The sequence below is a fragment of the Gavia stellata genome, chromosome 1 (assembly GCF_030936135.1).
Source record: "Gavia stellata isolate bGavSte3 chromosome 1, bGavSte3.hap2, whole genome shotgun sequence".
Taxonomy (NCBI): domain Eukaryota; kingdom Metazoa; phylum Chordata; class Aves; order Gaviiformes; family Gaviidae; genus Gavia; species Gavia stellata.
This window is the reverse complement of record NC_082594.1, coordinates 20,034,059-20,058,203: the sequence shown is the minus strand read 5'-3', so window position 1 is coordinate 20,058,203 and position 24,145 is coordinate 20,034,059. Positions and strand designations below refer to the sequence as shown.

General features: G+C 34.9%; 1 protein-coding gene across 1 annotated transcript in view; it reads right to left on the bottom strand.

The window, feature by feature from the left end:
• Nucleotides 1-24,145, bottom strand: part of IFT88 (intraflagellar transport 88) — a 53,120-nt gene that overhangs the window by 13,968 nt on the left and 15,007 nt on the right. The window contains exons 12-23 of the mRNA XM_059833868.1: nt 23,841-24,072; nt 22,263-22,333; nt 21,711-21,797; nt 19,006-19,105; nt 14,421-14,507; nt 13,581-13,767; nt 12,886-12,994; nt 11,192-11,342; nt 9,927-10,042; nt 6,965-7,017; nt 4,984-5,049; nt 3,158-3,264 (exon numbers count right to left, since the gene is read on the bottom strand). Coding sequence (XP_059689851.1) covers nt 3,158-3,264; nt 4,984-5,049; nt 6,965-7,017; nt 9,927-10,042; nt 11,192-11,342; nt 12,886-12,994; nt 13,581-13,767; nt 14,421-14,507; nt 19,006-19,105; nt 21,711-21,797; nt 22,263-22,333; nt 23,841-24,072 — 1,366 coding nt within the window. The remainder of the gene's footprint in view (nt 1-3,157; nt 3,265-4,983; nt 5,050-6,964; nt 7,018-9,926; nt 10,043-11,191; nt 11,343-12,885; nt 12,995-13,580; nt 13,768-14,420; nt 14,508-19,005; nt 19,106-21,710; nt 21,798-22,262; nt 22,334-23,840; nt 24,073-24,145) is intronic.

Sequence of the window (24,145 nt, the reverse complement as noted above, 5' to 3'; positions counted from 1 at the left end):
AAACGAAAAAAAAATCCCCAAAACCAGGGGATGGGAACCCAAATGCAATACCAATAGCAAAAAGGAACTGCAGGGCTATTGTTTGCAAGACGGCACTGATGTTGAGATTCTGTCACAGAAAAATACTCAACTTCTAATACAGGATGGCAGCATACTAAATCACAGTGCGTTCTGTAACATCTTTTTTTTCTTAGTGTCTTTGTTCCTTTACATCTTTACAACACACATACATAATGGTGTTGATTTTTAAGAAAACTGGGTCAGTGGGTTGCTTGGGGGGCAGGAAAAGTTGTTCATTTCCTTGAGGAGACACTGAACTTGGGAGATTTCAGTGTGTCAGACAAAGGAGCCAGAAGAGGGAGATGGGAGCCTGTGCCCCCACGACAAGGAGCTGCAAGAAGCAGCAGAACGCAACCGATCAGGCTTCAGAGGTTCTGAAGAGAATGTACCAGGAACTGCAGGGGCAGAATTTTGCTGCCATTCAGAAACTCACTGAGCTTACTCAAACAGGCTGGAAGCATGGGCCTGCCTGCAGGAATGAAGCTGACAGAGCTGACTAAAAACCTGTGTTATTTCTACTGGTGGTGGTGGTTTGGGTGGGCGTTTTTTTTTATTTTGGGTTTCTTTTGGTTTTTTAAACCTAGTGTATTTCAGTTTTCTTTGTTTAAAAGAAAATTGGTTTAGTTTAAATTATAACAGAATCAGGCTTATTTTTATTTAAAAGCCTGTTTTCTTTTCTGGGCAACACGCTATAGGAAAGTGTTTAGGGAGATCTACCTTAAAGCTTTGACTAATTAGAAGTGCCATCATAGATACCTTATTCTCCTCTCTACTCCACTCTCATGAGACCCCAGCTGGAGTACTGCATCCAGATCTGGGGTCCCCAATACAAGAAAGACATGGACGTGTTGGGCGAGTCCAGAGGAGGGCCACAAAATTGATCCGAGGGCTGGAACACCTCTCCTACGAGGAAAGGCTGAGAGAGTTTGGGTTGTTCAGCCTGGAGAAGAGAAGGCTCTGAGGAAACCTTATTGAGGCCTTTCAGTACTTAAAGGGAACTTATAAGAAAGATGGGGACAGACTTTTTAGTAGGGCCTGTAGTTACAGGACAAGGGTCAACAGTTTTAAACTGAAAGAGGGTAGACTTACATTAGACATAATTTTTATGATGAGGGTGGTGAGACACTGGAACAGGTTGCCCAGAGAAGCTGTGGATGCCCCATCATTGGAAGTGTCCAAGGTCAGGCTGGACAGGGCTTTGAGCAACCTCATCTAGTAAAAGATGTCCCTGCCCATGGCAGGGGGGTAGACTAGATGACATTCTGCTTTGCAAGGTTAGTTTTGTGACAGGATAGAGTCACCAGACTCTTGAACAGGAATACTTAAATGTAATACACAGAGTGAGCTTTCCATGTCACGGCTGAATTATGATCACTATTAAAGTCTGAACAGTCTAAAACAACTATGAAATAACTTGTGCTACCATGCATCTGTACTGGATTCCATTGATGTCTCTGTCATTCAGGTACTACTCAATGAAGTCCCTTAACACAATGTAGTCAGAATGAAAAAGCCCCATAATTTAAACATAATTTCTGTGTTACTAAGTTACTCAGGCTTCCAACATGAAATAAACAGGAAAAGATGTGACAACTTTTTTATTTAAATTTTTTTTTTTTTTACATAATAAAACATTAACTTTCTTAAAGGAAAAAAGTGTTTCCCTTAGAATCCTCAACATTTGCAGATTTATGGTACATAATTAACATCTTCAGTGTAAAAAAATGCTGGAATTATATGCAAGGAAATAGATAACCTCTCCATCTCCACGGACCTCTCTCTTACCATCTATAAAATAATCCAGTTTTAACTGGTTTCATCGCTGAGCTTTCCTGAGTACAATAACTTCCAATAACTCAGTGCTTTAAAGAACTATGTATATCTCCGACATTGAACTGATATTCCCTAGAAACTAAGCAAAACCTGTTTAACACACTTCAGAGCAATCTCTTAATTACGAGTTTTGCAGAATAGGAACATTATATCTGCTCATCTGTTTTGCTTACTGATACCATTATGGGGGAGACATGGAGGAATATTAGCCCCACTACATTTGTGGACTGCTTTCTTTTGTCCATTTTTCCAACTGCTTTAAATTTTACACTTACCAAAAATCCAAACCAATATACTTCAGCTAGCCCCCCAAAGTAAGGTTGTAGCATAAATTTGGAATCCTTTGATCAGTGATTCCCTTTGTCAGTTTCATTTTTAAAATGTCCTAGTATACATGTGCATACTCAGACTCTCTGGAATTGAAGTGAAGTAACTAAGGATGCATTTACACATTATCTGACATCAAAAGGGAGCCAGTAAGTGTTACTAGGAGCAGAGTAAATTAGGTAAGACTTAACTTGTCCTAATGTGACTACGTAGCTTTGAGTCAATTCACTGGGTAGCAAGAGCAAGTTTGAACACTTTGCAGCTCAACAGCACAGATAGTGCTTTCCAAACAAGAAGCTGATTTTAATTTTAAAATCTTACTTTATCACAGGAATAGCAAGAAAACGATACATGCACATGCACACACATACACGCGCACTCCTCTGAATAGAACAGAAGTTATGATCTCACACCTTTCACAGCCTCTCACACCTTTCCACAGCTTTTCCATGGAAATTTTTTTCAGTTTAAAAATTGGCACTAATAATTTACTTCTACCTATGTAATCTGTCAATGCTGCAGTTCTGAACAAAAAGGAGTTCTACTACATAGACAAATTCTTAGGCTCCCCTTCTCTCCCTATAGTTGCATTATTACTTGGCTCATAAATACACTTTATACAGTCTGGCAAATAAGTAGGAAAGACAACATTCCAGAGACATTGAATTATGTGGGTGGCTCCAGCATTCCCATCACATCCAAATAACCCATCTTTCACTAGTACTCAAAAACCATAGAAAATCTGGTTCTCAAAAACCATTCAGACAGATATAAGGCTGATCAGTAATTTAAAACTAAAACCCCAAAACCCGCAAAACACAAGCCTCTTTAAACCAGGGAGTTAATACCCATTTTATCTTGAAGTATCATAAACACTATTTTAGCTTCATCTATGTACACAGTGATACTGTATAATCACAGAAAGAACCAAGCTTACCTGCTCCCTTATTTCTTTTAATTTTTCCACTTTCTTGAGCTTTGTCGTATATTCCTGGACTTCTTTGAGCCCCATATCTGTGCAGAGACGAACTAAAAATCGGAGGCCTATTTGAAAAGCAAAGCATCGTTAAAAAAAGGCTTACAAGCAGGTCAAACTGGAAGTGCACCATAACAGAACTGGACATACAGAATGGCAAACATTGCAAATAACTGGGAATACAAGGTGACTCTAGTCCAGTATCACTATGCAAGTTGTGGTATTTTGCAAATAATTCAACATTTTCTGTGATGCAGCATCTATATCCATTCACAGTACAAATACCATTTATATATGTGGAAGGCACAAGATATACTAACTCATCTGCCTCAGAACTCTCAACATTTGCAAAATATTTTGGAAACTGGGAAGCACAATGATGATACTAAGTGATTACTGAGGAGCCACTATCAATAGCATTTTGTTGAAAACAATTTTACAAATGCCAAGTGAATCAGAATAGTATGTTTTTTTCTGTTGCTGTGGTTGATTTTTTTGTTTTTAAGACTAGTATTTATATAATTAAAAAAACCCAACAAACCAGACATGAAGATCGACTACAACTGCATGATGGAACCAAAAGAACCCCTAAAAACAGTCTGCTGAGACACTATATCAAACTCTGAAAACATTGTTGCTATTCCTATGTGTTTGTCAACATCCCTTTGAAAGAACTGCCTCTGAAGCAGAAACAAACATGACGTGATTTTCTTTTTGTGCTAAGTTAGTTTTCTGCTGGTTTAGGGAGCTGAAGTTGTTCACTGAGGGATCAGATAAGCATCAGTACAAGTGTAAGAAAGGGAGGGATGAGGGAAGTACCATTGTTTCAGCAGCAGAAAACTTTTAAATCAGTTCAATTATCTTGTCTAACTCATGCCTCTGTTTCCTAATTTGTAGAAACTACATTCTGAAAAATATTAGCATTCTAAAAGGTTTACTAAATACTCTACTGCTCCAAAATACGTGACCAATACGAACGTGACATTTTGTTTATAACTTTGAGGAGTCATAGTATTGAATTTCTCTTGTACAACAGAGCTGTATGATTCCTCTTTAAAAAAGCAGTATGTTTGTTAATGCAGAACAATACAATTTTATTTTAAAATACAGTGAATGTTCTTCCCACATAGCATTTCAAAGCATAGGCTTGTTGGTGACAACCTCGTATTTTGGAATTAGTGAGGCACAGTGTGGGATGTAAGAGGGTGTTTTCACAACCAGCGACAACCCCTATTTTCTACAGGGCTTTTTCATTTAGAGTACAGGTGTGACTGATTCTGCAAAATGTCTTTCTCTTCAAAGTTATTTTTCCTGTAGTTCAGTTTTAAATTATCAATGGGTTTTCCAGAGACTGGTTGACCACCTATACTTAAAAACCCAACAACAAAATCTCACCCTCTACATTCTTTTGGAACGCTTAGCTTTGGTAAAACTTAACAATAAGGTCTTCTCATATCTAGAAACTTACAGCAGGAGTTTCAACTAGCAGAGACTAGAAGTAAAAATACATATATTTTATCATAAGAAAGATTAAATAAGTAACATAGTTATAAAATTTAGGAAGTATCTATGAGAAAGAACTCAACCAATCTGCTACAGTTAAAGTTTATTTTCATCTCTCTTCTTCAGCATTACGCATTTCTTAAATCATGCTTTAGTGTTGTCACAGAAAACATGCAGCAAAATATTTTCATATGAAAAATACTTACATCATACGATTACTAACACACATTTTCAATGTAACAAAGTTTCCTTTGATAGTTGCACCACTCAATGAAACAACTTACATTCAACATTCTCTGGGAATTTTCTGTGAATAACTTTGTATTTCTCTAGAGCTTTCTGGTAATTACCTGCAAACAAAACAAACATCTCCTATCCACATATCCAAACATAAAAAAAGAGTATCTGATGAGAAATTGATACAGTTTAACATCACTTCTTCTTTTTAGTTTGAGTACATGATTTAATATTATAAGACCAAATTTGATAAAACCAAACTTAACATTCTTTAATTACTGATAGTAAAAATTAAGAGCATCTGAAAACAGCCCAAATTACTCTGTAAATAACAGAATTAATTAAGAGGAGTTCCCTGATTTTTGCCGGTTTTTGACCTGCCCCTAGGACCCCATTGTTCTATGACATATCTACTAGACAAGCTGTATCAAGCATAACAGGGCTTATCTGAGGCTGCAAATGTTTGGACTGGTCAAACAGAAATGTGTAACAGCTGAGCTCTGCCTACCCTTCCTTCCATCAGAATACTAATTCTGTGTCTCTCCTTTGCCCAGATCTGGTAGCGAAGTTAATTATTCTTTAAGACTTTTGCCTCAGTTTTGGCTCAGCTTGATTATTATGGAAAGGACTGACAGATCCTGTGAATCTAAAACCCCATATCCATAAAATATCTGACAAAGGAGTTTGTTGAGATATCAGTATTTTTATTTTCCTAGTGCGAGGCAGAGATCAAACTGACTTGCTATGTGTTAACACGATAAGCTGGGAATTTTGCCAATGAATCATAAATGGTCTAAAAAGCAGCCAAAACCATTGTGTTTCTTTGCTGGGAAAACAGTTCATCTGTCTAGTTTTGGGTGGTGCTGACTCTTCTTAATTCACTGACTTCCCTACGTCCTGTTCCTTTTCTCACGGTCATATTAAATAACTGAGCAGAATGACAAAATGCACTTATTTGTTACGGAAGTCTGTTCTGCAAAGTTCTAAAGAAGCATAAAGGAGAGTGACAAAATGGGACAGCAAGAAAGAAGAGTATCATTTACATCATCAAGTGTCTTGAATGCATTTTAGGTGATTAAAAAACCCAGAAAGATTAGTGTCTTTCCATTTTGCTTATTGGCATATTATATTCCCAGTAAGAAAATACAGCACATTAAGACTGTCTTTTGTTTGTGTAATGCAAATACAATGAAAAGGAATGGGAATTAAGCAACTTTAAAATCTAGTTACTTATGTTAGATCAGATGGTAGTATAATTACATTTAAAAAAAACCTTCTCTAAGATAATTTATGCTGTACTACCCTCTTTATTTTTCTTATTTAACAGCACAAGGAGTGTTTCATGCATAAGTCAGTGCAGGCAATCTTCCTGGACTTAAAAAAAAAGTCATGTTTTATTACATATACAGAGAAAATTCATAACAAAATAATATGTTACTGAATTTTCAAACAAACTGGTTTATTACATATACACAGAAAATTTGTAACAAAATAATATGTAACTGAATTTTCAAACAAACTTTAGGACCAGTATTCACATCAGGCAGAAAAGATCAAAAGAAAAAAAACCACAAAATGTCAATCAGAACAAAATAAATCATAGAATCATAGAATGGTTTGGGATGGAAGGGACTTTTGAAGATTGTCTAGTCCAACACCCCACCATGGGTAGGGACACCTTTCACTGGATCAGGTTGCTCAGAGCCCTGTCCAACCTGACCTTGAACACTTCCAATGATGGGGCATCCACAGCTTCTCTGGGCAACCTGTTCCAGTGTCTCACCACCCTCAGATTGTAAAAGATTTCTTCCTTATGTCCAATCTAAGTCTGCCCTCTTTCAGTTTAAAACTGTCAGTTTAAACCCTGTCCTGTCACTACAGGCCCTAGTAAAAAGTCTCTCTCCATCTTTCTTATAAGCTCCCTTCATATATTCTCCAGGCTTCTGTTCTCCAGGCTGAAAAACCCCAACTAATTACAAAAAATGTTATACACCTCCAACCAATTACAAAAAAAGTTACAGAACTTACCACTTCTCCTGTAGCAACTGGCAACCATCAGCTGCCACTTCACTTGTGTCGGTCTGCATATAAATAAAATCAAATCATGCACACTGCCAAACAATGAATAAGCAAAATAATCTGCACAGCATTGGTAAAGACCTACTATTAAAATACTCTTAAAATTTTTCACCTAGCATATTGCCTTCCTAGGAAGAATTTAGCCTGTTCGGTTCACACACAGTTTACCCCTGCGTCACGCTTCTGTGTTCAGGCCTCGATGTCAACTCATTTGTAGTCCTATGTTACAATCTTTCTCCTGCTCTTGATTCTGTGCACCAGACACAATTGGCAGACCTGACATGTGAACCGCTAATCTTTGTCTGAGGTACAGAACCACGCAATGGGGAGAACAAAATGCTGAACTCTATTCTGAGGAAGTCTCACCAGTAGGGTCCCAAGCACACCCAAGGGATCCTTGCCAGGAAGCACACTCCCCACTTACAGCTTCGAACTCTGGCTTCTCCTCTGTGTCATCACCTCGATGCCCTAGCTGCTACCTGTCCTTCTCTTTTTAGCACATAATGGTGATAGATATGGTCAGAGAAAATATTCGAGATGTTTGAGCATGTACAACAAAACTGTTGGACTCTTTCCTCATTCTTATCAAGATAATGTGAAAATTAGGAAATTTTCATGGCAACAGTGTAAGGATGCTCTGTAAGCCAAAGCAATTTTCACACGTGGCTTACAATTCAACAGTAGCATATCCCAAATGCACTTTACACTAACATTTTCAGAATAGTTTTGTACTTATACTCTTCAATTTTTCCCTCCAGTCACAGCACAGGCCATTTTTAACTCTAAATAATCTGTTTGTCTGGTAGTTGCCAAACAAGTTTATGAAAGACAGCTGCTTCACCTTTTTTAGTTTCAGCTGAATATGTCTCCTGCAAACAATAAAGGTGGCCAAGCAGACACCATAATAAAGTTTGTTACGCAGTTCAGTATGAAAATTCTGGAGAGTCTAAATTGTCAGCAGCCAGCATTAGCTGCACAACTCCTTTTATTAAATATAGATTTGTGCATGCTAGTAAAATGTAAAATAATGAAAAACTGTTGCTCAATTAATTGTTTAACATGTTATCTTAGAATGCAATTTAAAATGTAATTATTGTAATTAAAACACTGAATACACTAAACAATGTTAAACTAAAAAATGCTGGTCACAGTTAAAATAAGGTTATCATTTTAAAATGTAACTTTATTTACAAGTGGTAGCAATTTATAACCCAACATTCATATTTATCAATTAGCATATCTAGACTATATTTTTAATACCAAATAAACACCAATACATCTATGTTCCGTTATCTATTATTAACAATCTCATCCCACAGAGAAATAATTTCTCTGTATTACAGATAGATTACAATTACAAATAATAATGAAGAATTTCATATGCCAGTTATTCGTAAGTACTTTACAATCCACATACTTCATGTTTCATGCATGGACTGAGTGCAACACAAAGCATAAAATATTTAAATTTTTGCCAAAACAAGATTATGAAATACTTATTTTTAGTTTCAGCTGTTTCTTTCCAAAGGTTCTAAGAAGGTAATGAACACCAGCATACGAGATCTCTTTTAGCTTGACCAAAATATAATTTAAGGTGGTCAAGATTTATACTGAAAAGAATACTGGCAAGCCTGTGAACTTTGATTTCTGTGAACTCTCTCCTGTGTATTTTCATCTAATCTACATCTCTATTTCTTTATAATTATATCACAATTTGGGTGAAGTCTATGTTTTTCTATTTATTATTGTTTCAATTTTTAATCCTTATTTAAACCTCGGATTTTCTCTTCTATATATCTACTCTAAGTCAAGCCCTTTCAAAACCAGAATTAGTATTTTTTACTGAACTTCTAACAACCTGTTCGCAGCATAATCTTTTCTTGAATAATATTTTACAAATTTTTGTTCACATGCCGTCTTGTTCATGCATGTCATTCAGATTCACAGAACAAAAAGAATGTCGAATTTTATATCATGACAAGACAAGCAATAACTGAGTTTTGCATAGCCTGATTTTTGACAGGTTTTCCAAAACATAAAATAGAGAAATTCACACTTCTTGGAGTGAATTTTAGTTGCATGAATTTTAATTGGTATATTAACACAAAATTCTTCACTAACACATAGACAATATTTGTTTCCATGTAAAAAGACCACACACGTTTTTTTAGAATTCTGTTAGAACTCTGGATTACAGATTTAAATTTGACAAAATTTTTATTTATTAATCATTTGTCTGGTAAGCTCCCTTTCTGATCTAAAATAAAATATACAGCCTATATACTTTCTTAAGTGCATCAAAATCTGCTAAAGGACAATTTCAGCCATTAAGTTGCTGAACTAAACTCAATCAAGTATCTCTATCAGGATCAATGTGATGTCAACTTATTTTCACTAACCATTGGTAATTCTGTACTGCACATTTTTGCTTACTTCTATACTTTATTTGTAATAGCCTTTTTATGGGAGTAGAAGTTATGTGAAAAGTGGAAATGCAGCAAGACCTGCTAAAAGATGCATTTATCTAGACCATCAAATCCATACTCCATGATAAATTAATAGAAAGGAAATATTTCACATAAAGCCATAGAGAAGGAGGTCTTGGTGGCTTAGGAGAGCTGTTCCCCACTTCACAGCTGTGTTTAATAGCAGAAGATAGAGAAAAGAGATTCTAATACCTAACACTATCTTGGGCCCAATGGAGGAACTTACTTAACATTGAAATTGCACAGTAAAAGCATACCACACTGTAAACGAACAGAAAGTTAAGAAAATTAAATAGTATCCCAAATATTCTTAACTCTGGTATTTGCTTATAGTATTAAAGTTATCCAACTAATTTATTTCTAGGTATACTTATGGATGTCTAATCACAAAATACTTGAGTAGGCATAAAATAATAATTACTTACAGGATAAGTGCTGCTCTTTCAAAGTACTCAATGGCTTTTTCACAAAACTGAGTGTCAATGTAATAGGCTCCAAGCCATTCAATGACCTCAATGTTTGAAGGGAAATACCGGTATGACTGACAAAATAGGAAAGGTGAGAGAAACACAATTTTAGTGATAAACAACATCTTTATGCTACTTCTGGAATGTCTTACTCAAGTGTTTAATCCTCCAGATGCCAAAAATGTGTAATATATGAATGGAAGTAGTGTGCTATACTAAGTAATCCTGAAAAAAAAAAAAGGCATGCCAAGTTTTCTAATTACAGAATGCTTTTTAGAAGTTACCTGAGATGAGTCTGTCACATTTTCCATCTAGCCTTATTTGAAATGTTATTTTAAATAGTTTGCAACAGCAAAGATATTTACTTAGATCACATCTACATGTGAATAAGTTACCTAAAACGTTAAAAAATGCTAACTAATATGTGTACAATTCCACACTCAAATCAGTCTGCTGGAAAACTCACCTAAAAAGCATTCTTTTCTATGAAATAGGTATGTACGTAAATAACATTTTGGGCTTTTAGAAATTCCCACTGAAATAGGCAGCAAAATTATCATCAAGCACAACTCCACTAGTATTCAGATTGCAACACAGCCTTTGGTCACACTCGCTTTACACAGACAAAAAATCCTCTCAGATTGCAGCAAATCAACTTCCTGTCTTATTCCCATTTCTAAAACAGAAGAAGCTCTACAAACTACAGACAGCACTATAGCTGGTTTGAAATGAGAGGATGCCCATCTTTAGACAACTGTGTACACATAATGTGTAGCTGTACTATTAAAATATATATATAAACTTACACGCATAAACACAAAAGCATTTTATATCTATATCCATACCCATTATGCAGATATTGTTCCCAATCAACGCAGTCATGTTACACACCTTTAAAATTACATTCATTATATCCATTTTTTAAATTTCATATCAGACTATATTTTAAATTAAAATTTTAGGGGTCAATGTAAACAATGACCATATGAAAAATGAAAGTCTGAGATCAAATACCATGTGGAAACACAGGCTATGCGTTTCCTTAGGATCTGACTACAAAAATTAGATTTTGTCAACTCTCTCTCCCCCAAAATATCTTTGTTTTTTTGAATGACATTTTATAAAGTTTAAATGAATTAACTGTTAATTTGATATAGGAACCTATGACTAAATTTTCTTTAATTATGACAAAGTGCATTAGAAAAGCAATAAAGAAGTAGTACCTCATAGTAATAATGAAAAGCTTGGGATTTATCACCTTCATTATCATATAATTTCCCTAGCTTTGAAAGTACATGTGGATCAGTTGGTACTACACTGATCAATTGCAGGAGCCACTCTATGGCTTGACTGGGATCTTCCATCATGTCATATCTGAGTTTTCTTCAGTCAAGGACCAATGCCGATGATATTTTGATTTACTCAGAATTCCTGCTACTTTACATAATGTAATCCATATGCTGGACAGATATGCCAATCACTGTAGTGTGGAGATACACTGGGATGATTTTTTTTTTTTTTTTTTTACACATTGTTTCCATAATTTCATTCGTATCAGAAAGTATTTTTGTTACGCTGAAGAAAGAAATACTCATAGGCTTTGGCGGCTCTTTCACCTTAAAAACACTTTGGACTCAACAGAACTTTGGGCTCAGTTTTCCTCTCTCTCTGTCACTAATTTTACTTTGACTTCCTCATTCACAAGAATGAAGTGTGAGAACCAGGCGATTTAGTTGTAGCCTTTACAATTTGCTTAGTTTTTCATAATACATCATTTTGTCCTAAAGTAATTAGGCAAAACTGCTATCCTCAAGAACAGACTTTTGCCTGCAGTGAGATTTTCTGCTGTACGTCCAAGAAGCACAGCACAGACAGTGTACGATTCTGGTCCAGAGAACAGAGGCAGCTTTAGCTGTAATTAGGCCTGCAGTGTGCTCTCCCTTCCTCAGTCACCCCTGAGCAGCACAACGGCTCAGACCTCTGCAGCAATGTGAGCTGGAGCTACTGCCCAACACATTTTTTCAGTTTCTGCTGCACCCTACCCTTCATGGAAAAAGCTTGTGAGTGTTCGTGGAAAGCAGTCTTACATAGCAGTGGAGCAGAACCCTACCCTTTATGGAAAAAGCTTGTGAGTGTTCGTGGAAAGCAGTTTTACGTAGCAGTGGAGCAGAGAAATTCTCCCCCAGATAGGAACTGGGAGTTGTAGGGCCATTTATGCTGTTGTAAAGGGGCTATGCAAGGAATAGAGATCACAGCCCTTTTGTATTTTTGGAGGTTACTTATTTTACTGACTAAAATATATTTTTATTACCTTCACTATTCTTAAAAGTGTAGTACAGCAACTGGAATCAGTTCTGCCTTGGGGAGGATTTTATTACAGTTCGCACATCCTCAGAAGCATTGTTAAAGAAATTCATAGTGTAGAATATCACTGGTGATGTGCAAAGGCACCCCTCCCCTCCTCAGCTTTTCAATCTGTTGAGCTTTTGCAGTGCTGGGATACAGTTATTTTCTTACACATACACTAACTAATCTGAAAACAGCTTTCATTAACTATATTATTTTTTTCTTACAGGTTTTACTCAATTGTGCTTACATCTGCCACATTATTTTCATAATAAAATCAGCAGCATTTTAAATATTCCAGGACACACTTCAATACTGAGTATAAACGTATTCCCTGCAATGTGATCAGTCTTAATGCATTTCTTCACTTGTTTCACTGGAAATGTCCAAGAAGGTTGTAAGTTCTGTTCTCATTTTTACAAACATCAGAGAATGAATCTATGCGCTATCATCCTAATTATAATGGACACTACAGTAAATTTCTAAGTCATTGTGTCATGATTGTAAAATATTTCAGATTAAATGAGTTTACTAAAACCACCATCCCTTATCAGAATCCAGAGAAAGATACATGTTTGCTATCTGGTGAAGGACTTGGGCACTATTTTGAAGGATTGCATGGAGTTTCAGAAAACAATCCAAAGCTTCATCTATTCTGTTTAACTTCTTGTATGTTAAACCTAAAAAATAAAGATTACAGTATTAATGCAATGAGAAAAAGATGACTTCAGCATACTAACTGATAGAGTAACTAAGAAAAATGAAATAGGAATACAGAACTCAAAGGCAGTATAACTGCCTTGATGCTGGCGGACTCTATTCTCGAGAGCCATGCTTATAATTCTTACCAGCTAGCATGACTCACCAAACTGATAAACACAAGGAACATGAACCTAATCAAAGACCAAGAACATATGCAATCTCACTTTTTGAACAAGATGAATGAGGGAGAGGGAGGGCTTTTAGAAGGGAATGATTCTGATGGTTTAATAATGCTAAAACTGGTATATTTTTAGTAGATAGTAGAAATTTTTATCTTCAAAGTGACAATCATCTGCAATTACTAGTTGATGTTGTTAACACTGGTATTTTTTTGCAGAACAGATAGGAAGTACAAATTAATATCTTGCTATAACATAACTTACTGAATAAAGTAATAATAAATAGCATATATTTCTATATAAGAAAACTTTGAAAGGCAGATTCTCAGAAACACTAGTGTTACCTTTAGACAAAAGCTAAATCACAAAAGCACCTTTGGCTTACCAAGATTATAAAGTGCTTCAGTGCATGAGGAATCATTCCTGAGAGCTTCCTTGTAAAACTCAGCTGCTTTTTCATAGTCTCCATTTGCAAAAACAGTATTTCCTTTGTTAGTTAGAGCTGCTGGATTGTACCTATCAGAATTTACAGCTAAATCTGCATAGTTAGTTGCTTGTGCCAATTCATTCTCCTAAGTGAACAAAACAAACATTGTGTTAGTCATTTGTCAAGTCAATTTTCTTGCAGCTGTGGCTTCTTACAGTTAATATAGTGGAATTTCAGAAGATTGAGGATGAAAAAATAATACATTCTTCAGTCCTAAAATATTCCCTATGTATTTGCATAAGGCAGATCATCTCTTTCAAGTTTCAGAGAACTTAACACTTGACATGTGTTTTGCCACCCTGTCCTATTCAGTCTGGAAGTTTTCTTTGTTGCAACAAAATAGTATTTCTTTAAAAAGCAAAAATAAATCCCCATACCCTACAAACTTCATACACAAACACACCTGCCTAAGCTACATACTTCACATGTTCCTGACATTCAGCCAGGGTCTTCAGGACCTGAGTTTTAAATGCAGCTGCTGAGCTTCTGCACAAATCACACTGCAGGCATACTTCTGTGGCCTGGGGCTCAATCTCACTCTTCCTCACAGCAACAAGATATGAAGGATGTGCTCCAAACTTCAACTACAGCCAAGAATGGGTGTTCCAGAATAACTCTTCTAACATGTAGTTTCTTGTTGATTACAGAGATTATTTAGACAGACACAAAAATTGCTAAAAAGATACAGAAGTTGCTACATAAACTGCAGTTCTTAACTGGTTTTGTTAAAGCACTTACCAAATAATAAAGGAATGAAAGGTTTGTTGCAGCTGCACTCTTTACTCTGCTATCCTTTTTTTCAAACATTTTTAAAGTTTCCAGTGCCTAGAAGTAATGTGGAAAAAACTTACTTCCCACTGAAGCAAACTTACACCAAAATTGTTTCAGAAAGCATTGATAAACTTCACAGTAACAAACAGCTAAAATTATCAACTCACATACTCACATACGTGATAATGACCAGAGCATGTAACACACACTTGTAAGCATGTACACAGATAAGTATATCTTTATTACACATAATATTAATCTTCATCACAGAATTTCAATAGTATTGACTATTTATTACTTCTTCAAAATTTAGATTAGATATGGCTGCCTTGAAGTACACAGGTATCTGACAATTCTATACATACAAAACACAAGTTTATATTATTTGATTTTAATCTAGTCAACTAATTCAGATTCTCACACCTTTTTTCCAGTTCCTTAAGTGAACACAAAAGGACTGACATTAAAACTTATATTTAAAAGCTAAAAAAGCACATGCTGTATTAAAAAAAAAAAGGAAGACAGTGTAGGATTGGATTTCAACTTGTAGTTGTTTTGTGTAATAAGAGGACACCTGCCTAAGTTTAAGAAGTACTCAAACATGAAGACTGAGGCCAGAAGATTTTTTTTTAATCTTTTACATAAAAACTAAATTTCATAAACTTCAAAATAAAGAAGCTTATGGACAAAAAGTAAATACATTTATAGCTAATAAACTATCAAATAAACTTTGAAATAAAAGGCAGCTTTTTTTTTCATTGACTATGTGATAACATTTCGAACTGCAGACTAAATTATTAAGAAAATCTGGCTTCTTTACACTAAATATTTATATTAACTACACAAACTGTTAGAGTATCACAGTGAGCCCAGTTCTGTCATCTATTACAACACAGATGTGGCAACCTCAATTTAGCCATCAACATTAGCAATTCAAAAGTTTCCTTCTTCCTTTACATGAAACATATAAGCTGATGTTTACATTAAGTAAATGCATGATAAGGTAAATGGAATGCCAAAACAAACATAAAGGAAACAAGTTTTAATTGACTGTCATACATACTGTTTTTACAGTTACTTTACACAAAAACTATGACTGTACTAATGACACGCAAAATGACAAAGTATATCCAGCTAGGTGTAGTTCATTGATTTAGTCAACTACATTCCACCCAAGAACTATGAACTACTAAAGATCACAATATTTTCCTAATAATAGAAAATCCCCTAAAGAAACACACCCATTTCAATCAAGAAAAGCATTTCAAAATTTTTACATTTTCAGAGACCATTTTGTGATCTCTGAAATATAAGACTTAACTATAATAATTTTAAACTTTTATATATACTTGTGACTCTCTCCAAAAAGGGAATGGTCCCAAATATTTACAGATGTAACACTACTGTATCTGAGGTACTCTATTCTTAAGGAAAGACTTGCTTCTTTCAGTAAAAGCTGTGCATTTCTTACAATGGAATTAATTTTTAGTGAACTTAGATCTATATAGTTCAAAGCCACTTTCTGAAAAGCCACTTCCCATTGTAGCTGATTTGTTTACCTTTGCTTTTACTGCTAAATGGCACCTTTGACGATAAAGATTAGAGTGGAAGTAATCTCTTTTTCATGTATAATGAAAAGTTCATATGACTCTCAACTCTGTTCACCTACTGGTAAATTATGTTGCAGGTGTCTTGAACCATTTCAGCAATTATGAGCCCTAGGATTAAAATCCACAGCAATACTCCTTTTGTCCTTGCAAATGAGAAATGCTCTCAATGTATCATCAGCTAAATTTATATATTTCTAAATAACTTCTAACTTTTTAATCCCAACAATAACAATTACTTAAACAATCAAAACACAGAGTGTCCAAATTATTCTTTGTGACATGTTTCCAACGTACCTAAATTATTTCCTTACTTCCTTACAGAAGTTAAACTTCAAAACAGCTGCCTGACCCAAGCAGGGTCTGCCAGAGATGTTAAGGAGCTGCATGGCTAGCCCACAGAATTTTGTTTTTAAATTAATTTTCAAAGTTTTTCTTTGAAATTAAGAAAACATTCAAAATACCTAATACACAAAACCCGTTACTAATAAAATACAATCTAGACATATTATGGTAATTTCCACCCTGAATTTATTTTTTTTTTTTGCTAGTACTGTTTTAAAATAACATATTCATTATGTTGAGCACATAGTTAAGCCCATTAGAGTTAGAGCAGAAATCTATTTTAGTTCTTTTTTTTGAAACACAATAAAACTTTCAGCCTTGAAACAGAATATTTCAAACAGTTTCCATTCTTGTTCTTCAGCCAAAGGTGTGTTGAGCAGGTGGTGAGTTAGTCAGTATATGAACAACAGACAGGATGAATATAAGTGGCAGCTGCAGTTTTATTAGAACAAAAAAAAAGACTCTCTGCAATCACCATTCTGCAGTCCCACTCTACTATTAAGTAGTTCTAGTGCAGGTTAAAGGTCTTCTATCACATAATCAGAACAAAAAGAGCATCTTCCCCACTTCTAACTTCCAACGCCCTTCCCTCTCCTCCACTGGAGTACTCCACAGAAACATCACCAACAATCTCTGTATCTCATTTTATCTCTGAGAATTGATTTTATTTCTTTTTAACCTATACTGGATACTAACTGGAAATCGCAAAAAATTACCATCAAAATAGTAAATTCCTGAGATCATATGACTGTTTATCTACCTGTAACACTCTCACCCTCCAAAAGCTATCATCAATAAAGCTACTAGATTTGACCAAAATTTTCCAAACTCTCAAACTGCTTCCTGATCTCAGAAAAGCTATCGGACATGCAGTATAATAAAGGATAACTCTCTTTCTGTATCTACAGGGAAGGAGAAGAGGACAGGACAGACAGGAGGAGCAAGAGCTGTTCAGGAAACCAGAAGAGCTTAAATACGAGAAGGGAAAGTGGGCTCAAGTTAAGCACGTGGCCCTGTGTGCATGCCTCAAAGCTATGGGAAGGTGAAGGACCTTAGAAGACGACAGAGGCATTCAGCTTCAGCTGTAATTTTGCTGTATATAATCTCTCATACTTCTTGCCACTCATTCAAACCCTAGGGTTGCTATATTCCTTTTTATTTATTCAGCATTCCTATCATTGAATGTACCTAACAGTGCATGTTAGAAGGAAATTGAGCAAATCCTGTCAGCTATCTGAGTTTCTTCTTGTTCAGATGAAGCTGTTTTCCAACTGCTCACATTTCAAACCAAACCTTTTTTCACAGGCAAAGAGAAGATCAGATGACAATTTTGACAAAAACCTAGTATTATAAATTGTCCCACAACCTATAAAAATTTTATTAAGAGCAAAAAAAATGCATTTGTCTTAAAATAAAACATTATAAGAAAGCTGCACATTCACTTAGACAATACCAAAAACTCGAATGTGGTAAGTTGTGGTATTAATTTATACACCTACATTGGCAATTTCTATGCATAGAAAAGGAAAGCTACAGTCAACAGCCTGCTGTACTTATTAGCAGGAGATTGGTGATGATTTTTAACATGATGGCAGTTCAGCATAAAATTCATTGGCAGAAATTTGTCTAACTAGTGACTGGACAGCCAGTTGCAGAAAGTGATCTTACCTACATAAACACACACTAATAATTTCAACATAGCCAAAAGTTACTTCACATGAATATTTAAAAATATAACAAAACAAGGAAAAGGGAACATGTAATAATATGCATGATAAAAAATGTAGTATCACGAAGATTTTGGTAGATCTATCTTCTGAACTTCTGCCACTTAATGAATTTTGAGCAATGAGCTATTCTTCTATGTGGAAGTACTGAGAGTGTATCTTTTCTATGACCTTCCTCATTTGCTAATATACACTGTCGCTTAAACTGCTGTAAATCTTTGCAGTAATGGTGATTCATCCTAGCTCTCTGTGCCCTCCAGGGGGGCAATCTTTTATAAGAGATGCAGAACTGTCCAAGCTCCTGAGCAGATGCTTAATTTAATTGCAGTTTGTATTTCAATGGAAGGATAGGAGAGCTGACTAAAGTTCAAGGTCAGATCACAGTATTTTAGGAAATGCTGTAGTACATAGGGAACGGCGAGAATACCGTAACATAAACAATAGTGATACATATGAAGTGCATCTCCATATATTTTGGTATTATAGTCAACCTAACTGACAGAAAGGTTCATCTCATACCAATGAAAACACCTCCACGTTGATTAGCAACATGCTTTCTAAGCTCTGTTGACTGTACTGACTACAGTTCCATTAACTGCAATGACAGCTTGGACACCCAGTGAAGATAACTAAATTTAGGTGTCTTAATTTTGAAATGAACTGCATTCACTGTAACTTCTATGACAGAAATTTCATTTAGCTAAATTTAATCTCTTATCAGTGTTTTTATAAAGTTATTTTCCTGAGCAGCATCAATATAATTATTGTGTTCGCATAAATCATTCCTTCCCTTGCTGAAAAATATGCTGTGACTAAGAAAGATATCTTTGCCAATACAGTATTAAAAACTAGTAATGTGAAAAGTTACTATACCTGGTTAAAATCCTGCTGCCTCAAGTAAGTAGTGGCTTTATTTATTTCCAGGTCATTGGCTAACTCTACATAGTGGGAGGCTTTTACAGCTTCAACACACCTGCAACAGAAAGCAAGCCATAAAGATAAACAAAATGTATCCGTGCAAATGCCACTTCAAGTTATATATTTTTGCAGCCAATCTGCTTTCCAAAATTAGTTGTTCTTAGCTATACTTTCTTCACAGAGGCAAAGAGCACTTTGATTAAAAATATTTGAAAAAACATTTTATCCCCATAACCTACTCTGCTCTCGGTTTTTTAGTCAGCTGTGTAAATATTTTCCATCACTGAGTGATACCTGATGTCAGATATTGACTAAGATAATTTTTCAAACCATTTTCTTTGGATACATTCTATCAGCTGATTTTTCAAACCTGATCTTGCATATACTACCAAACCCATAAACCAGCTTAACAAACAAAGCCAGAGACTGCGGATTTAGTCCCGGAGCTACATAATAATAATAATGAAAAAAAAGTCACAACAATAAACCTCTTTCTGATTGTCCCCCAGTTACTTATGGCTTAGGGTCTTCTGCAAAATGAGGACAGAACAGAACACAGCATACAGTTCAGGTGTTCATTCACAGACACCATCATCCAGGGTTTGATGTGGTGTACTTTAAAATTGCCTAATCATTTGAAGCAAGACCTTTATTTATTGTATGCATATACTGTTCTCTCAAACTGTCTGGAATTAAGCACACTAAATGAACAACTTTGTGGGATGACTCTTTAATCCCTTCACTTTTTTTTTTTTTTTGAAGTGGTGGAAAGCCTTTTTCTTTTCTTCTAATAGTTGGCTAATTTGCCAACAAAAGTTTAACTTAACAAACTGCCTGCTGCTATAATTGGCTTGGCACATGGACAGTCTCTATACAAAGTATACAAATGCCTTTTGATGTTGGAGGAAAAATTATATTGAAAAAACAAGCAATTTCTGCAAAGACAACTGTAATAAAAGTCAAAAACCAGTTTTCAGCTGTTACTGTTAATATCTTTTAACCATAAAATGCACTGAGATCTAACTATCCAATTGTTCCTTATGGAACAGGACAGAATAGTCCCAAGATTATGTCACATTTTAATTAAGAAGTTATGGAAGCTGAAGATTATTTGTCCCCACTTTATTTCTGTAAATAAAATTAATCTGATTAAAAGCACATTTAATACTTGGAGGACTCATAGCAAAGTGTAGTATTTGGAAAACCAAGCTCAAACTGCTCATTAAACTTCTTCACTGGGTTTGAATACCTCAGCCTGGAAGAACAGAGAATAAATCTGTCCTGATATACACAAACCAATCGCACACATCTCACCAGAAGTTGTTTAATTAGCCAGAACAGCTATGAGAGTGTTTCACTTCATGACAAGTATTTTGTGGATAACACTAAGGAAACTGACTACCTGACAAACTTTTCCAGTTTTCTTGAGCAAAAAACAAGACACAGAGCAAACAATCTGACTTACTCATGCTAACAAGTTAGAAAGCAGCAAGCTAATTTTCACAAGACATACTGTTTAAGTTCTGATAAATCAGAATGGCAAAAGTAGGGAAGTAAGATTATAATGACTATTAAACCACCAAACACCACCTTGTGGACTCCAGCAGACTAAGCATGTATGTGTGAGAGATTATTTCATGTTAGTATAAACAGCTTTATTAGTAAGTTGTAATTATAGGACCTGCAAAATTTGAAAATAATCCTAACTGGCCAAAAAAAACATGTAAAGGGAAGTTCTCTTTTCCTGTTAAACTTCCTTCACTTCCCCAACACTGAACGTATCTGCTAGTAATGTTGTGGCTGCAGATACACAACATTCATTTGCGTACGTGTTATTTCCCAATAACATTATTAAAAATACTAAAAATATCAAAGTAAGTCCTCATAATAGAAAATGAAAAACGAGTTAAAAATACAGCTTGAAAACTTATACAAATCATTTTTATACTGTCCTTATAGGAAGTGTGTCTATTTTATTTTGTTCTAAAGAGAAGAGTATTCTGCTGTAGAAAAAATACTGCAGAAAGCAAAAGCTAAGCTGTAAACTGAAAAATAAAGTGGATACAAAAGTCAAAATGGTAAACTGTATCAGCAGCCTATCACTGTATACACTTGTATAAATGTTTAAGAAACAATAGATTAAGTTTACATTTATAAACGAAATGCAAATAAACCTTTCTAATAATATTTAGATTCCAGTGTTTTACATAATGACTCCATGGAGTAATGAAAACTTCTTAGGCACCCCAAGTCTTCATTATACTATCTTCAAACTTACAGTGAAGAGTAGTGATCATTGCCTTCTGTATAGCATTTGTCTATTGAGACTTTTAAAAGTTCTTCAATTTTCAAATTGAATTTTCAAATTCAACTGAACTTTAAGAAGCTCTTTTTGTGCTAATACAGTTCAAAATGTATAATTAACAGTTGAGTTTCAATGACAAATGAAATTAATTTTTAATACAGAATAGACTCTAAGGCTTTGTTTTGCTCTTCTCCACAGAATTATGGAAACAAACTGAAAATAGCCTGGACACTATGTTTGAGATGTGCAGCAAACTATGATTCGCAGGTTGTTTATGTCTGTAAATCTGGCTTCATAACCAGCACAAGAGATTGGCACATAGTTCAGACAAAAAGAAGCCCTGCTTGACTCTTACCAGTCATAGCCCACTGCAAAAGATGTCTCAATTACTGGTGCAATGAGTTTAGCAGCTGTCATGATGTATTCTTCTGCCATGGATTTCCTAAGAAAAAAAAATGCCACCACAAAAACTAACACACAAACATGTCACCATTTCAAAAACACGTACAGAAAAAAATAACCAAATCTTGTTCTTGCTTCTTCCTGCACTCAGGACAATCTTAGAAGTCAATCTAACCAGTCCCCTGCTACTGCTACTGCCCTGTATCTTGATAAAGCTTTCAATTTTATCTGTCTTCCTTTCACTGAACACTGTAGTTGTATTTTTAAAAAAAAACAATGCTGCAAGTTTTACACAGTGTAACCTATAGCATTTGGAGTAGATATTCTACTTTAGTGCAGTACACTAAACTGAGTGATCCAACCGGTTCTTCCAAGCATGTTCTTTCCTAAGAATTATGAGGACACTTTTATAACAAGAGCTGTGGACACATGAGAAGACTGATAATACTTTCAGGAGCTAAAATCCATGGCACCAAAGTCAAGAAAGAATAGACTCTACCATTACCTCTCACGTTCTATTTGTCTTAAGCTGTCATTTTTAATGGCTTCAATCAATAGATTTGTATGTGGATCATCCTGGAGGGGGACAAAACAACTGCAAATTATGCCAGTATAATTGCATTTTAATTATTTTACAAACAAGATGACTGTAAAGATAAAATTACGCAAATTACATAGTCTATAATGTCAGTTATTTACTTTTCACATTTCAAAAAGCAAGCTTCAGTTTAAAGTAGTTTTCTGACTACAAAATCTAGAATTTGGCATTACAACTACTTTAATCCTGTTTTTCTGCTCATGTATGTGGTCATACCTCACATTAGGGTTGTTAGTAGGTGTAGTTAATGTCATGTATCAGACTGGGAAGGCTGCAAATCACAATGAGAGTACTCACATGCTTAAAAATAAGAGCATGCTTAAGCATTTGCTGAAATGCAGTAGTATTCAGCAGATGAGGACTTGTGCTACCTTGTCATTACAGTAACTCACACAATTATCTTGTGGTTTCCATCCCACATCTCTGTTAGTCCTAAAAGAACTAATGCAGGTATGCTGGGTAGCCACCCCTTCCTTATTTCTTTATGCTTCAGCCACTCCTTCCTTTTTTATGCTACAGTGTAAAGCTTTTCTTCCAATGAATGATCTTACATAGCTGTCAATTAACTCAGGTGTTTAATGACCCTTACTGTTACATAATTTCTAACATGAGAAATTATATATATATATCAATTATATATAAAAAGATACATAAGAAATTATATACATATTTACCAATAAATATAAATAAACATAGACTTCATATATTAAATTTTATTTGCTTATGCTAGGACAACAGGAAGCAACAGCTACTCTTAAGCTGCAAATAGTTTGAAGACTAATTATATCTTTGATCTTTAGGACTGAAAATGGAAGCTTTGCATCACTGAAAAAAAGATTGCTAAGAGAATATAAAGGGCTTGCCTTGAGCTTTCTACAGAGGACCTTTCTAAACCTATTAATTACTTTTTCCTGTCTTTAGCATCATGAGCTGCTGGTTTCATGGTAGAAAGGAAGTCCAGTTTCCAGCAAAGTCTAATAAACTAAAATAAGCATCTGTAAACTTTACCAAAATTTTCTTCTGTAAAATGACACTACAGTATTACAAGTTTTATTTGCACTCATTTGAGATAACTTGCATTAACTCACTCATTGCTTTGCTCCCTTTATTTTAGCTTAGAAATATTTTATTAAAATTTTATATAAAGGAGGCAAAGCAGTAAGTGAGCTATGTAAATCAGCCCAGATTAACTTCAACAAAATTGTTATGAAGACAATCGTGTGCTGTGGATTTTATGTACATCATATCTTTTGAGGAAAAAAGGATTTGAATGTTTTCAACATTATTTTACACTTCTGAGCAATACTGCCACACTAAGTTCATGCTGGTAAAAAGAAAGTTATTTCAGTTACATAAAATATATATTGATTTATATATTCAGTATAGTCCAGGCATTCAATGTCTCTCCCGCTTTCTCCTGATTTACCATATAAAGGCACAGTTTCTTTTGTTCAAACATACATAGTTTCTTTTGTTCAAACTTACATTTGGTGAAATGTATTTGTCATCATAATCCACTTCCAAGGGAACTGCAATCAGTTTTTGGAAGGCTTTTTTCATTTGCTCACCATTTCCAACAGCAAAATAACATACGATCAAGTTGAAGCCTGCCTTCAGATTTGGGGACATGCTCATTATATGTTCAAATGAAGAAATGGCATCAATGTATTGGCCAGTTTTAATAAACGCAACTCCGATATTTTGCATTATTTTAATCCTAAGGAAAGAAATCACGATTAGGTTATATTTTTAACTATCAAATCATACTGTATCCAAAACTTGTATTTCAG